This window comes from Pholcus phalangioides, unplaced genomic scaffold (assembly GCF_987345545.1).
Source record: "Pholcus phalangioides strain wild (caught in Gottingen) unplaced genomic scaffold, Ppha-v1.0 ptg000015l_1, whole genome shotgun sequence".
Lineage (NCBI taxonomy): Eukaryota > Metazoa > Arthropoda > Arachnida > Araneae > Pholcidae > Pholcus > Pholcus phalangioides.
This window is the reverse complement of record NW_028301608.1, coordinates 109,568,381-109,585,278: the sequence shown is the minus strand read 5'-3', so window position 1 is coordinate 109,585,278 and position 16,898 is coordinate 109,568,381. Positions and strand designations below refer to the sequence as shown.

Here is a 16,898-nt window from a genome sequence, read left to right as displayed (position 1 = left end):
TTTCAATTAGTTATTTTTGTGAGGTGCCCAGGTGGGCCCATGCCTTGAGACGGTACTGCTTCTCCCCCTCCCTCACTAAGCCAACACCAAATAAATCAATAAGATCCCAATGTGTATTCATATACCTTGGATAACCTGAAAGTCAGTTAATCAAAGCTCAGATAATCTGGGTTCTACCGTATTTTAAAGAGTCTGAAATGTCCAAGAATTCCCAGAACACTTGATATGCTGTATATTCGAGACTCAAAAAAACTTGACAAAGAATTTTTTAACCCATGCTACTTCCCATTTTATTCCAAATAAATATAAGTAGTTCTTATATAAACAGAGTAGTTCGTTAATAAAATCAGTTGGGGTATAATATAAGATTCATACTACAAGAACGTAGTATCGAAACTGAATGCACCGGCTAAACGGAATTCATCTCTCGTAAGAACGCAATACATGCGTTGGGGCGATGGTGTCCCGTGGATTGATGGCCTCGCCATAGTTGTGCGTAAAATCAACTCTTTTCCAGTTGGTGGAGGAAAAGCAGGAACCGTGAAGTGGTGATCTTGACTTTCCCCCGATGGTGGTGATGAAGATGCAAGTGGTTTCTCATCGATGATCAGATGTGATGCCTGTGAGAAAGAACAAAATATTTATTACATTTTCTATTCCAGATAAAACAATAAAAGTCTCTCCGCAGAGTCATGTGTAGGCTACACCTACAACATGATACTGACATAACATGAAAATTCAAGCACATTTACCATCTTCACTTCAAAATATGGAAGATATAGATGGCAATACCAACCAGAACACAAAAGTACAACGTCCACCTCATAAATATATTAGGGGTCCACACATACTGGCATGTACTGATTTGTTAGAAATTCCGCAGAGGAATGTGTATGAGGTGCATGTAAATTAGTCAGACAATGAATAAAATGTATAGATAGCCATATGGTGAAGGACATATTGAACAATACTGCTGCACCACATATGGATCTCGCCCAAATGTCTCTGAGGAATTTCTATTGAATCGGTACACGTTGGGGTGTAGGTGTAGTGAACCTGACCTGAAGTTTGTTACTGTGTAAAGCTTCCATCTCTCATCAATTTTTCTAACTATGAGTGAAGTTCTAACTAACTATGAAGTGTAATGATTGAATAATTGTATTGTTGTAGGCCTCTTGCTGTCTGTGACAAGATTTTTTCAATGAGGAGACTAGCATTCGCACCTTGAAGATGGGAACCAAAGAAAACCAACTTCAACATATTAAACACTGGCATCTTAAATAAATCTATGGAATGCAGAATTGTCGTATGTTTTATTGTCTGATTTGCACAAATCTGCTTGATAGCGCCATTTACCAGAGACTTTTGTAACTAATATTTTGCTCTTATTGACCCTTGAAGCCCATTCAGAAATTTAAATGCCAAGGTAATTATTAATTATTATTATTATTATATATATATATATATATATATAATAACAAATAATAATAATTAATAATTACCAAATAATATATAAATAATAATATATAAATATACCAAAATTAAATGTTCTATTCATGGTATTTAAATTTAATAATAATAATCAAACTTTGTGCAACTCTGAAAAAGATATAAATTATTTTAGCAATTTCAATTCTGAAATTGCAAAAACAAAATTATGTTGTAGGAAAAGGCCTACTCTATGCAATAAAAATATTTTAATGTGATTATTTCAAAAAATAATCAGGCAGTAAAACACAATAGACACATTTAAAAAGAAATTCGATGAGCCTAGAGGAATAAATCGATAGATACTACCCATATTGAGAATAAGACATAATTTTTTATCGGCAGTATATGTAAATATTTTATAATAATTATTGGTTCCTTATTGCGTTGCTGTGTTTTTGATATAAATTTGATATCCTTATCTTTTTATGAGCATCTTTCTTCAGCCACCTCGTTGGGCATTTTGTCTGTTTTGGTATTTGTATAAAACATTTCACTGCGTGTGTTGCTATTAAGCTGATCTTTTAGTTAGGCTGACCATACTTCCTTCCAGAAAAATATATGGAATTGGTATTTCTCAAACGAATAAAACACAGGATATTACCAAAAAAAAAATCTGAAAGTGAGTAAACTTTTAAAATTATTGCTGAAAAAATTCCTAGATACCATCAATGGCGGTTAATGAAACGCCATTATATATAAATAGCAATGATTTCTACAAAAAAGATTTTGTTGACAAATATACGAGATAACAATTCTATGTTTTTAGGGAAGATTGTCACATTATATTTATTAAGTTAGAAAGATAATTTCAATCCTCGAATTCAGAAAAGGATAAAATTTCTCAAGTGCTTCATTGAAAATAAAAACATAACGGGACATTTCCGTAAAAAAAAAGTCATGATGACAAAAATTACAGAAAAATTCATCTGGTCACCCAACTTCTAATTCTATTTTCGTGCAAACTTTGTCATCACACATTTATAATTACTTTTTAACATTTAAATGAACTTCTGATGCACCCCGTACACAAATTGAAACTTTCCCCAAAGCCTGCCGGCCACTAACTCTTGTAATTTAGTGTTGCATCTTAATAGAAGCTGCCAATGGGGCCCGAGTTAAACGGGGCAAAAATTAATTTCTTTTTAATTTTGATTAATTCTGAATCAAATATTTTCACTGAAAAAGTTTGATTAATTATTAATTAAACTAATTAATTTGGTGTTTAATTTCAATCTGAAATCACTTACAAAATTACGAAATTATTTCTCTCGTTAAAGAAACATATTTTCCTGATATTACGTTACGGTGAACTTTCTGAAAGAAAAGTCATCTCGTCTCTGCCAGGATTCCAGCCCATTCCCTCTTGAATACTGTGCAAGCATATTACCATCTACACCACTAGGATAATATCCAGAAAATATTGATTTCCTTGATATCTTGGGCTGAGGAAAAAGCTGTTGATCTCTCTCTACATTCTCAACTGTGAGCCATTTCCTGAAGTTAAGAGAGGCTACTAATGCTTCCACTTCAGTCCCTCATGCTACATGCATCAAATAAAGAAGGCAGGGTCGTTTCTTCAGTGGTGCAGATGGGCCGCTGTGGTGGTCAAGTGGTCATAGTGACGGACTCGTGATGCGAGGATCTGGGTTCGAACCCCACTGGCGCCACAGTGGTGGTCGGCTGAAGTTGGTTTTCTGTGGTTCCCAACTTCAAGTCACGAATGCGAACCGATCTCCCGTTAAAAAGTCTCGCCACAGAGAGCAACAGGCCTACAACATTACAAATATTCAATCATTACACTTCACTCACAATTTGAAGTATAGATGGCAGCACTGAAATATCATACACAACACTAGCTACACACTCAGACTGTTAGGTGCACTCACTTTGTTCCAGACTCTGCCACGAAGCTGGACTGGAAGAGATCTCGGCAACAGGATAAGTCCGGTGGCAGAGACTCTGGCGTTCATTCATCATTCAGTGGTGCAGATGGTAGTGTGCATTATTTTCAGTGCTGCTATCTATATATCAAGTGAAGAGTTAACTGTAATTATTGAATATTTGTATCATTGTAGGCCTGTCGCTCTCTGTGGCGAGACTTTTTAATGGGGAGATCGGCTAGAATTTGCAACTCAAAGTTGAGAAGCACAGAAAACCAACTTCAGCCGACCACCACTGTGGCGATGGTAAGATTTGAATCAGGATTCTTGCGATGAGAGTCTGTCACTATGACCACTCGACCACCACAGCAGCCTTTAATTCTGGAATCAATTATATTTCAATGTTTTCAACCATTTTCTGAAAATGATTTGTGGGCCACCATAAAAACTTCAAGGGCAAAAAGTGGCCAGCAGGCCATACGTTGAAGACCCCTAACTTTAATGACATGTGAACTTTAAAATGGTACTTACTCTCTGAGCTTCAGCAAACAAATGCCGGATCCGCTTACCAACAACACCTTTTCCGGCCTTCGGCACATCAATTTCTGAGTGGTCCAGTAAGTTGAGGACAAATCTATAATCATAAGAGAAATACCATTTCAACCCTTTATCTACTGACGACACTTTAGGGCAATTTTTCTTGCCCATGCCACCCTGCCAACCATATTTTATCCTTGTGACCCCCTACTTCACCGCACACCAACTCCGGTCATATATCGCCATACGGTGATTTCCAACCATTGGAGTTGGGAGGGAAATGAAAGCTCCATCCATTGGTGGTCGCCCCAGGCTCGGTAGGTAAAGAACTTGCTTCTGATATTCTATGCCCGGATTCGAACCCATGGACCTTGATGGCAACCTTCACAGTGGAAGACGAGCATCTTTACCACTGCGCCACTCGGGCTCCTTGTGACCCCCTGTCTTATCCAGATCACTTCTCTCTTCCCCTCCCCTCACATACAGGACCTAAACGCTTTCTTTTTCATTGAACTGAATTTAGTCAAAACTAAATTTAAAATAAACAACAATTTTATAAATGAAGGTTGATCCCTGGATCCCTGGTCTAGGCATGGATCCAAAAGGGGACAATCATCTCTCTCCCAAGGAATCATATAAATTTTATAAATAACGTGGTCTTCACGTATTCCCAAGGGATCAGCATGATCCATCCAGGGAATTTGTTAGTATTGGGTTAGTAGACATCCATGCCCGAACTGGGATTCAAGCCCAGACCTGCACAGTGAGAAGCTAGTTCCCTAACCACTCGACTGCCAGGTGGCAATAAGAATTGGTCTGTCCAATAAAATATGGGATGATTCAACTAAGGTAACTTGAGTGATGTGGAACTTTATCGTAGGTAACTTAAATGCTGGAACTCTGTCGCAGGCCACTTATGTGATCTGTAAATATACCACAGGTCAGTTAAGTAAACTGTGAATGTGCCACGGGTAAAGTGATGTGGAACCACATAGCAGGCGACCCAAATGCTCTGCAACTGTGCTGCAGGCTAATTGAGTGATCTGTAAATGTGCTGCGGGCCAACTGAGTGATCTGTAATTATGCTGTGGATTGCTTGAGTGATCTGGAACTGTTGTGCAGGTTACTCAAATGTTTTGTGAATATGCCATGGGTCACAAGTGATCTGGGAATGTGCTGTGGTTCACTTAATTGATATGTAAATGTGTTGTGGGTCCTTAGAGTGATCTGGAAATGTGTTGCTTTTGTTCATTTTTGAAAATTAAATTTGAGGTCAGATTACTCCACTGGCCATAGGTTGAGCATTGCGATGCACAATTCTGCACTTCTTATTACACTGCCTCTTGCCGAGATGAATTTGCTGGTGTGTCGTTTAGCACTGTCCAGCATATTTATCAGCAGTAGAGATAGACACATCCATCATCGAAAAAGACGTGAAAACTATGGTTGTAAAAAGATCTTCACGAGTACCATCACACAGTTAACATGTTAAGTTTTTTTTCCTCACTGATACTGCATTGCGAACACTATTAGCCCTTTAAGTGGACATGTCTGGTGATCATGTTCTGGTGATTACTTTATTACCTAATTGATAATAATTGGGTTGCTATATTTTAGTAATATATGATATCCAATCGTAGAGTACAAAAATATTCGTGAATCATACCTCAGAATTTCCTTCTTCTCAGATTCCAAAAGCTTGGAAAATTTGCGGTCACTGGGATTAGTAGAGTCATTCATGGATGCTGTCGAAGCTCTCCGTCTGCTCAAGGAATCTCTTCTGCAAGCTGCATCATCCATGTCTTCACAGAATTTCTTGCGGGCAGACTGCAACTGTGCTACAATGACTTCAGCTTGGTATAAGCACCTCAATACACCCTGCATTTATATGAAATGGAGTAAGAGATAGCATCAATAACATCACTAAAAACAAAACAAAGTACAGCGGGTGCCGCCTATTAAAATCATGGATAGTGTTATCATTTGGGTATTTTTATCACTAGGCACGGAATGAACCAATATCATAACATGCGAAAAAAATTTGTTTGTAGTTATCAGGGCTTCGCCGCATGTAATCAATTATTTTTCGTAGAATGTTTTTTTCTTTTGCATATTTTGGAGCTGCGCTTGAACTAGACTCATTTTTTCCCCATATAGTTTATCATTACCAACAGGGCCCCATGTTTTAAGGCCCCAAAATTTATATTAATATGTGTTTTATTCAAATTTTTATCAAATTTATTTGGTTGAATTTAAAAAAAAGAAATCGAAGAACTTCCCCTAAATCACACCATACTATTTCCCAAAGTGCCCGTTATTAGCAAACCCTCAACTTTCATTTCTTAAAATATCAACTTTCATATTATAAAAATCAATAATAGACTTTAGACCGCACGTATAATGTACCTATTGTAATATTAATTCCATGCCAACAATATGTTTCAATGTGTCACAGTTCAATTCTTCAATTTCACATCTTTTGACCAAAAAATGATTTATGAAACGATGACAAGGAAGTTTGTGTGTTTGATCAACATGAAATCCTCAAATCTTCATGCAGATTCTGTATATTTGCAAGGAGAAACTGAATGTATTTGATCTTGCAAACACTTTCTGAGACAAAATGCAACAATTTTCATTCATGGTTCAGGTTGATGACACAATGCCATCAATGTTAAATAACGCTAGAAGAGACGTTTCTCTAATGTTAAGACAGTATCGAATCATCACTAACAACATCACTAATGTAAAACTGCTCTAGAGAAAAATCAGGTCCTTTTATTAAAGAGGACAAAATCATTAGTTCGCTCAAGTCTTTTACAAGAAAAACAGTCATCTCTTTAGCTTTATTGTGTATTGAAGCTGCAATAACTCAAAAATTAGATTTTGATGGTATTATCAATGATTTTGCTCATATGAGAGTGAAAAAAAAACAAAACATTTAATGCGAGATATTTCATGGAGTTTACATTTCCCACATTTAAAATCGGGCACATCCTTTTTTATGTGTTTGCAAACAACATGTACTGTTTTCGCTGAAGTACCAAACCTCTTCGACCACAGTCGAGGTATCCGCCCACCCACCCACAATACCTTTTTTCTATGGTCCCATCAAGTCGAATTCGGGCAATGGTTACAATGGTTATCAATCTGCTTGGCTATGCAGTACGTCAAAAGGCTGCCTTATTGGCGAAAATTTTCGTAATTAGTTCACGATGTGATAATGGGGCCATAAAGCCGCTATGACCTATGCACCGTATTCCCCTGCATTAGCCAGCATGCCGGGAAATTCGAATAACAGATTCTGGAAAAAATTTAAGTATCTTTATTATAACAATCCATTGAATTGGCTGAATGCACACTGTGATCCTCATTAAAACTCGCTTTTCTCGACACGCGAAAAACTGACCAAACCCTAATTTAAAAAAAAGTTGGTGTCCCTCGAATTTGGCAACATGCGTGGAATCTCCAGTTTATGATCAGTTTCTTTCAACTGATCACATTCACAATTCTTTGGCCGGAAGATTTTCACAAGGCTTTCTGAATCGACGTCATAATCATCATAAGCATCAGTTTGAGGGACAAGAACAAGATGACCCTCATAGAATCAATCAATCAATGGTAAAATTGCTGATTTTAGCATAGAAATGCGGGAATTTGGTCGGGTTTTCCGCCACATAAATGATTTCAAAAATTGAATTGAATTCTGCATTTTCGAAATATTGAGTTCGCGTAGAGATAAGGAGCCCAGAAAAATTGAGTATAAAATAATTAGCCGGACCTACTTTTGAGTTAGATATTCATGCAATAACATTGATTTCAACTTTTTATTTACATCTTTTCAAGCATGAAAATAAATGTCTCCATGCAGTCTTTTAATATTCAACTGCATCAATATATATAGTTCAGGATTTTGTGAAATTAATTATGGGCCCATAAATTACATTCAAGAAATTCCGCAGCTTTATTCAAGCATTTTTTGAAGCAAAAACAGGCAGATCAATAACTTGAACTTCAAGAAAATTTTCGAAACATCTAGAGCCTATCGAAATGAAAACAAAGTTGATTCCTTTTTACGTTTCTTTAATTTAGATTCGTTTCTTTCGAGTCGAGCAAGAAGTCGCCATATAGGTTACCCTGCATGTCCCCTAAGAAAGAGGGAAATATCACATGTGATTCAAAAAGCCTTATAGCATGTGTACCGTAGATTATAAAACATCGTATAATTCATGATACACATTAGACAGTTCCATTGTAACTCCTCAAAATTTCTGAATAAAAAAAAATGCATGATTTAACATTTTGAAACCTGTTATATTGGCAGGGCCTTAACTAGGATTTTTGCCGCAACCACAATTTTAAAATTCGATAATTTTATAACGGTGTTCTTTGTTTCCACCTGAAATTTCTGCCCCTAAATTTCGCCACCCGGGGCAGTTGCACACCCCTAGTTACGGTCCTAATGTTGGAAATTAAAACGAAGCTATACCCTTCTATACGTTACGTCCCGTTCAACTAAACAGGACATGTGGTCATCGAACTTACAACCGGATTTTTTTTTCTGATACAGTCGGTTGCTGTTATCAGAAATCACCAGTCCCGATATGATCACACTAAGCGGCGAACCTGTATTTTAATTTTCATCGCTAAAAAATTCAATCTACGTTCAACATTGGTGGTGATAAAAAATGAGATTTACTTCGTATTTAGGTTCTGCACTTCGAGTAACCTTCGCTGTTTTTACCGCGCATTCTTCCAATTTCGTCACCAGCGACTGCGGGCAATCTTCAGCTGCAAGAATAAAAAAACAGACCTCACTGAAACATTATTATTCTCGATTGTATTTTAATTTAATTCAAGTTACGGTTTTTATATCGTAGAGATTCAAAAAGAATAATCTAAAATCAAAGTAGAGAAGTCAATATCGCAAACCTTCTTCGGCTAATTGTAAGATCGCACAATGGACAAGGATAGGCATTAAATAAGATATGACATCTGCTGTCTTCGCTGATGCAAGAAAGTGAAGAACCTGAAAGAAGTTCGTAGAAGCAGCGAATTAATGTGAAACCTTGTGAAGTTCACGTCAAACTTTGTTGTAATGACACTGTCTATAATGTCAATAATTGGCAGGCTGATAGAGCCTTGCTTTATAACGTTGATGAAAACGCAACCATTTCAGATTTTGCGATACATTTTCAATATCTTTGCTTTCGTTTTTATGGCGTTTTCAAAAGAAATTCCGAGAATGAGTCCTGTTTGATCACCCAGCAGCACATTTTTTTGCCTCATGCCAAATCTCTCATCTTGACAAAAGCTCTCGGGAGCAAGGAGCTTTATATTTATGAAATTGAGCAATTTTTGTCGCTCATTTTTGTTGCGCGACGGCTATTTTCTGTACAAGAGAGGTGCAGTGGAATCTCGTTTATACGTCACTCAGTTATACGTCTTTCAAGTTTATGCGACACTTGGCTTCGTTCGCAATAGGTTCTTATACATTTTAATGATAAAATAATTCGGTTATTTGATGTTTTCACTTCGACTCGAGAACTCCGAATCTTTTGAAAAAAATATTTACATCCATCAAATGCGCACGATTGTTGCATGAGTGCAAACGCGTTAACTAGGATTTGCAACAGCTCTTCTTGCATATTGTTACCGCAAAAGTCGTAAATTTTAGGGTAATTCCTAATTGCAAATCATCTACAGCCAAAACAATGAGTTCCAGATGGAAAATTTTACCAAGTCGAGAAGACTTGGTACTTAAGACTTGTTGCAATTTTTCACCCAATGTGTCGTATCCCAAAGGTAATGTTCCGCTAAATTTTATTTCTTTAAGTGATTTGAAATGCGCGAAATTAATATAATTAATTTTTTCCCCTCAAATATAATGTAAATTATGTATTTTATATAACAGAATTGGAGATGCAATCAAACGCCTTGAATTTTATAATATTTTGTATGTATGTGTGTGTGTTAGGGGTGGGGAAAGGAAGAACAACTTTATCAAAAAGTCTCAGTTATTCGAGTCACACATTTGCACGACGTTTTGACTCGGCCTCTTGAACGGCGTATAAATGAGGTTCCACTGTAACTTGACCGGGAAACACGGTTTTCTGTCAAATCCGGGAGACAGCGCGCGGTCCCTACCATATTTCCCTTAAATGTTTCCTATGTTTTTTCACAAGGCTTTGTGACCCCCCCTTTCCCTTAGTCACCCATGCCGTGTCTCGTCTTTTACATGATTTTCACCTGCGCCTTCCTCAGGTTATCCAGGGCCGCAAGGGGGGGGCATGTGGTCATAGGTTGCGAATCACAGTAGCAAAATATGGTAAAATGTTCGGCAGAATAGAGCTATCCCTGCTTCGCAGCAGCCATTAATTCAAATATGTTTATATTCACACAAATCTCACATTAACCATGGATAGATACAGCCACTAGAAGTGTTGGCCAGTATTGGCAGAAAGTATATATTTCTTTATTACCTGTCGAGATTTCAGTGTCATTATAGCATTGATAGTATGATTGAACGTATCTTTGAATCAATTCGAAATAACAAAAAAAAAGGAAAAGAAAGAATTACTGTAAAGCAAATGGTTCTCAGTGGGAGGGAGTCGCGAGAGATTCCCCAAATTAAAAACGTCCACAAATAGGAAATGTAAATTCTACCTAATTCTACTTGTACAATAATCAAAATATCAAAAGTTGATACTTATACAAGTCGACTCAACCGATTTCAAAATTGTATATTTGTATATTTCTCAAAAACTAAACGCACAGAATAATGTCAGACATAATATGGGGGGGGGGGGAAAGGTTCACAACCATAGTAGACCAAGTTCATTTACCTTTATTATGAATAACAACATCTTAAAGTTTTTGCAAAAGTAAGGCACTACAAAAAAAATATAATTGTTTTAACTGAACTTTGGCATGCGCAATTCCTTTACATCACTTGAACAGAAAATTAATTATTTATCAAAGTCTTTAAGGTGTAATTATCCATAATAAATATAAATGGACTTGGTCTACTATGGTTGTGAACCACTCATATATTACTTATTCAGTGTAGAACCATTTTGAAAATGGATTAGTCTTTCTTAATCACCCTTTGTTCGAAAATCAAAGGAGCATACATCTCGCTACACTTCCATCTTGCGTAAGAGACACTGAGCACATTAAAAAACAAAACAAATATTTATATGCTGTAAAAAGGAAGTTGAATATTATCGTTAACAGCCAATGTCACCCAATTAAAACTGAATCAAGCGTTTTGAAAAGTGCTTTCGGGACAGCACATTTACTGACGAAAAGTCAGAATGTCCTGGTTTACTGGGACATATAGTCAGCCTATTTAAGGGGTTAGCGATAAATTTTTTAGTCGGGGGGGGGGGGTCAAGCTTCAAAAAGTTTGGTAACTACTGCTGTAAAGTAAAATGATACAAAACATCACATACTTTTTCAGCTTCTTTAGTATCATCGAAAAGTCTTCTCTGTCTCTTTGCAGGTATGTGCCGAGCAGATTCCCAAGCTTCCAGCCACATATTTCCTGGTAATAACATCCTTGCACTGAGGCCAACTGTAAAGCGAAATACCAAAATAAGTTCCTGTACCTCTCATCACCTTTGATCAGAAATCAAAGAATGACTTAATACTGGTTAATAAACAGACTCACATTTTGTACTTCTCTTGCCAGTACTTTCATCGACAACCTGTTCTTCGACCAAATCTCTCGGCGAATACCACCGAACAAAGTCCTCGAGTACAGCTTTTGGATTGGCTGCCTGCATAAGATGGAAACCGACAATTGTGAAAGATCTTAGTTTCAAACTTAACATTTTCGTATGGCGTTAACCAGAGATGCTGGAAGGCTAAGAAGGCGGGGAGGATAAAAAATTTCAAAAAATGAGAAGGGAGCAGAAATTCAGAAACGAAGCAGGAAGAGAGAGAGAGAGAGGCAGAAAATAAGAACAAGGGCATGGGAATTCCAAAAACCTAGAAGAGAACTGCAAAGGACAAGAAGTTCAGAAAAGAGCAGAGGACAGAAGTTAAAAAAAAAAGACAGAAAATTTGTTTCAAAGACAGAAATTTGAAATTGATAAACAGAACTTCAGGTAAAAAGGAGAAAAATTCACGAACGAACAGGTAAAGGAAGGAAGCAGGAATTCAGAAAATAGAAGAGAACAGAAATTCAGGAAAAACAGGGAAGCAAAAAGGAATGAATTCAAAGAAGGAAGGAGTTAAAAATTCAGAAGACAGAAAGGGGCAAGAAATTCATTCAATTCAGCAAAGGATGACGAATTCAGAAAGATTTTGCCCTCCCCGACTCCAGCGTCCCTTTATTATGTACTCTAGTAGGTCTATCGCGTATTCTAATTGATTTAGACTTGAAAAAAACAACAACAACAAAGGTATTTGTGGAGAAGATGAAGTCTAAAATAGAATTACTTTGAAAGCCTCCATGTCAGACATCAGACAAGCGCTTTGCATTCTCGCTCGAAGAGCAGCTCCTTCAGGATTCGTGCCCAACTGCACAAGTACTTCTGCCTGCTGTTCCAGGAGATCTTCAGTTACCGGCGCCGGTTCCTGCAACATTCATCAGGAAAACGAAAAGCTTTGAGACAAGGAACACAGTTAATTCATTCATTTTATGAATTCAACAGTTACGAACCTCATAATCATTTCACAACACAATTTTACCTGAGTGATAGGAATATACAGCGGTTCGTCCGAATTGAGCAGCTTCATGCTGCCGAACCTCCTCAGGCGACCTTCAGGAGTGTCCTTTTCTGCAAATATATAATATATAAGGACGCAACGTTACGTTATAAGCTTTACAGTACATAATAAAATAACTTGTCCTGACTAATTCACTGATTCATCATCGCCGAGCCGAAACCACTGAAGCTATAAATATCAACAGAACAGAATCAAAATTTTTTCTACCGATTTTCGGCTTATATGCCATTAACGTGGCTTAAAAACTGACTTTAGAGACTTCTAAAGCCTATAGAGATAAATATAAATTGATATAAATATGCAATTCGGTCAATAGATTTATTTCACGCGTAAAGACTTACGAAGAAGGGGTTTCCGAAATGCAACCTCCCCTAAGGGGAGATCATAGTGATGGGGGGTATTCAGAGGTTATGTGGTTCAACCATGGCCGAGGCGAAACCGCTAAAGCAATAAATATGATATTCGGTCAGTATTATAATTACAATGCAAATACTCACTAAGACGGAATTTTTGAAAATTCACCCCATAAGGGGAGGATCCTTACCGAGTAATTTTCAAATTACCAAATCCATGCGAGCGAAGCCGCGGGTAACAGCTAGTAGTGCACGCAAAATTTGAATATAGGCCGCTATACACTACTCTGACGTTACATGGTGAATTCTGATTCGTGGGAATACCGCGGTGTGAAAATGATACCCCCCGAACGAGAATTCTCACGAATCAGAATTCAGCATATGATTGACGTGACGTGGGTGTCCTAGTGGGTGAGTGTCATAGTGAGCGACCTAGTGTTTGACTGAGTGAGCGAGCGACAAAATGGGTGACCTAGTGAGTAAGTGCGCAACCTGGTGATTGAGTGTGTGACAGAGAGCGACATAGGAAGTAACAGAGGGAGCGACCGAGTGAGTGAGTGAGCGACTTAGTTAGTGAGGGACGGAATAGACGACCAGGTGATTGAGCGCGTAACAGAGTGAGCAAGCTAGTGAGTTGATGATATGAGTGATCAAGTGAGTAAATGAGACAAAGTGAGAAATCCAGGTAGTAAGTGATTGAAGTAGTGAGTGAGTGACACAGTGAGTAAATGAGCAACCGAGAGATCAAGTGAGTGACCAACCTACTTTGACAATGATCGAGTGACATAGTGAGCAACATTGTGCGTGACTGAAGTGAGTGAGCAAGTGCTCATTTTCTCACTCTATCATTGATTTACTCACGTCGAGCTATTGTCGGAGACTTTTTCTCAGCGATGAGTTTTCCATGCGAAATTGTTGGTTGGTGACTTTTTCGGCGGTGAATGTTCCAGACACGAATCAAAACTATTCAAACATTATTTCATGTATTTTTTCACGCTTTTTCTTCGTACAAATACCGCATGAAAATAGATTTAATTATTTCTGTTACTAATTCAAGTACGCATGTGTGTGGAAAAGGTGGAATCTAGGGTGAAAATTAATTGAATACTGACTCACTGGCTTTGGAGGCCTCCAACGAAGACGACGATGAGGAGGAGGAATTTTCTGGACATTCGAAGAACTCCTCGTCATCGCTTTCGCTGCCACCAACGACTGATGAGAACGACGACGACCCGTTGTTGTTGTCCGTTTGACACTTTTTCGAACCCTGATCCGACGACACTGAGTCCTTGCTCTTGCGAACCTGCTGCCATTCCCGAGCTTTCTTCCTCTGTATGCAACAGTTCAGCATCTGCAAAATTCCATTGTAGACAGCCTCGTTCCACATCTTACCAACAATAATTTTATCATATATATAACTAGGAATACCACTACTTAATCGTACATGCACCTCGCACACATTCTGCTGCGGAATTTCAAACGAATCGGTTCATTAGAGGAATATGTGCTATGAGTGTGTGTGTGTGACCCTCTAACGCAGGCGTCTTCAACCTTTCAGATGCGGGCCAAAATTTAATTTTCCACGAAGCCCGCGGGACGCCAACTCCCTTTATTTATAATTAAAAGATGGAAACCATATTTACAATAGCATAGTGGCATCTTGATAGAAGGACGAACGAGGCCTCTGTGTTAAAGGTGGGCCTAAAAATAATTGAATATTTCATTTATTCTGGAATTATACCTATCAATTTGGATAATTATCAATTTTTTTTGTTCTGAAATCATTTCTTGATTGAGACAGAGAGAGAGACCAGAAGAAAAAAAAAGGAATGAGTGGTACGTAAAAAAACGAAGTAAACAACCATATTGTACCTGGGCCCACTGGAATCGGAAATTTTTCTTGTCTGTAGTTGCAGCAGGAAATCACTAGCTGAAGATCATTGCTACTGAACGAGGTACTCGCACTTTCTACGCAATGGCATCAATCTTGCAAATACAGACAACTGCGGGCGACTTGTTTATCGCTACAAGTCGCTGCCAGTGGACCACCGGTCTAAGTAGTATAACAGAGCGACTTGTGAACGAGGTTCCACTGTACTTTTATTTATTTTCCACAGTTGTAAAAGGATAAACTATTGTCTCATTTGCAATGAAACCGAAGCAGTGTTCAAAGAATACAACATATATCCCACCACTTCACATCTAAGCATGAAAATTTCAATTATGGATCAATATCGGAATATATGTCCGGCTTCCCAAAATTTTTTCCGTTTGTTTTTGGGCCCGCTTCTGAAAGAAATCTGCCCATCACTGGCGTAGACCACACTTTTCTATAGGTTGACTTTTTAGTAATTTTTAATACGGGCTCATGCACCATATATGTATTCCCATCCTTTATTTTGAATGGAAAATATTATTAGCTAGAGAATGGAATTAGTAAAATCGCAACATGACTGATAAAATAACCGGGCTATATACGCGAGAAATTTGACTTTTTCCTTCAACATGAATGATAGCCGTTCGTTATACGATGCCTGTGTAAGGGGTCAGGCAAGCAACAATTACAACACAGTTACGTATACAGAATGTTATAAATATACTATACATTACACAACGCGTGCATAAATCTTTCCTTTTCCATCTCGTGCCGTTGATGAGCTCCATTTGGTTATTTGGAAGAGAGGCGGGGCTGGTGAACATTAACTCCCTCATGTATGAGGAAAAAACAAGATATTTATTTTTTATGGGTCAAGCATTCGTTCGTGATAAGGGTACACGCATCATAATGCGGACATGCTGTGAATGGATTTCCACTGACGTCTCGAATCTTCCTGGTAATATTCCGATAGCACAAAATTATTTTATTAGGCCGAAATTACTGTTTTAAGGAGATATTATCGACTCATCTGGAAAGGAGAAAGAAAGATGTTACCTGTAGTTTTTGATGGAGAAGACAGTGCGTCATGTTCGGGGGCCCTTGTTCCAAGCTGTTCCGAGAAAGAAAAAAAAATGTTTTTGAGAAAAATAACACAAGATATATATACACAAAAATATGGGAAATAATGGGTAACAAATAAGAAGGTTCTTGATATATGCAGAACAAAATACACATAGTTTAAATATACAGGGTGTACACCAGGGCTGCATAAATCGCAAACAAATCTGTGAGCGCCGAAAAAAAATTTTACCCGTAGAGAAAGGTCCAAATAATGTTTCTTTTGACTTCTTTTAAAAGGCATAGTGATCCTCTTTCATGTTGGTGGATATGCTGTTATAAATTCCAAACATTTTGCGCTGCTCACAACCAGCAATTTAGTAACAACACAAAGAAAACTTTAGGCACTAATACCAACTTTTTCGTCACCATGGTGACCCGCGTCTAAGATTTGTCCAGCCCTGCTGTACATAATAGAAGTTTCCCCTATTCTGAGCCACGTACAGCCGTTTTGAATCATCAGAAATCTACAAAACTGCGGTAATGTCTTGATAAAGTGAGTCCTATATTCACCACGAGAAGGGTTTCAATGCACATGTTAATTTTTTGCAAACATGGGACTAAACTGCCCAAGTTTCATGTGGGAGGGTATCTATAAATCTCCAACACAGCCGTTTTCATTCTCAGTTCTTCACAAAAATGTTATGATGTTGATTTCACAACAATATGTTATGCGGGGATTCCACACCAAAAGCTATGAAACTCAATATTTTTGGTCTTTATATATAAGTATATATTATATAGAAGAGCATTGTAAATTCTCCTAAATTTTTTTTTACTAAGATGTTTCTGAAGTTTCACAATTTCCTGATGGATAATTAAGGCTATAAATGGATCAGACGAGAATTTTAATTATAGAAATCCTGTATATGGCAAAATGAAATTATTAACTTGAGCATAAAATCT

General features: G+C 37.6%; 1 protein-coding gene across 1 annotated transcript in view; it reads right to left on the bottom strand.

Moving 5' to 3' along the window:
- Nucleotides 1–270: 270 nt before the first annotated feature.
- Rab3GAP1 (RAB3 GTPase activating protein subunit 1) overlaps nucleotides 271–16,898 on the bottom strand; it is a 215,056-nt gene continuing 198,428 nt past the window's right edge. The window contains exons 16-26 of the mRNA XM_089245110.1: nucleotides 15,930–15,984; nucleotides 14,114–14,348; nucleotides 12,606–12,694; nucleotides 12,354–12,491; nucleotides 11,581–11,689; nucleotides 11,363–11,484; nucleotides 8,841–8,937; nucleotides 8,608–8,699; nucleotides 5,575–5,786; nucleotides 3,903–4,005; nucleotides 271–620 (exon numbers count right to left, since the gene is read on the bottom strand). Coding sequence (XP_089101236.1) covers nucleotides 375–620; nucleotides 3,903–4,005; nucleotides 5,575–5,786; nucleotides 8,608–8,699; nucleotides 8,841–8,937; nucleotides 11,363–11,484; nucleotides 11,581–11,689; nucleotides 12,354–12,491; nucleotides 12,606–12,694; nucleotides 14,114–14,348; nucleotides 15,930–15,984 — 1,498 coding nt within the window. The 3' untranslated portion in view covers nucleotides 271–374. The remainder of the gene's footprint in view (nucleotides 621–3,902; nucleotides 4,006–5,574; nucleotides 5,787–8,607; nucleotides 8,700–8,840; nucleotides 8,938–11,362; nucleotides 11,485–11,580; nucleotides 11,690–12,353; nucleotides 12,492–12,605; nucleotides 12,695–14,113; nucleotides 14,349–15,929; nucleotides 15,985–16,898) is intronic.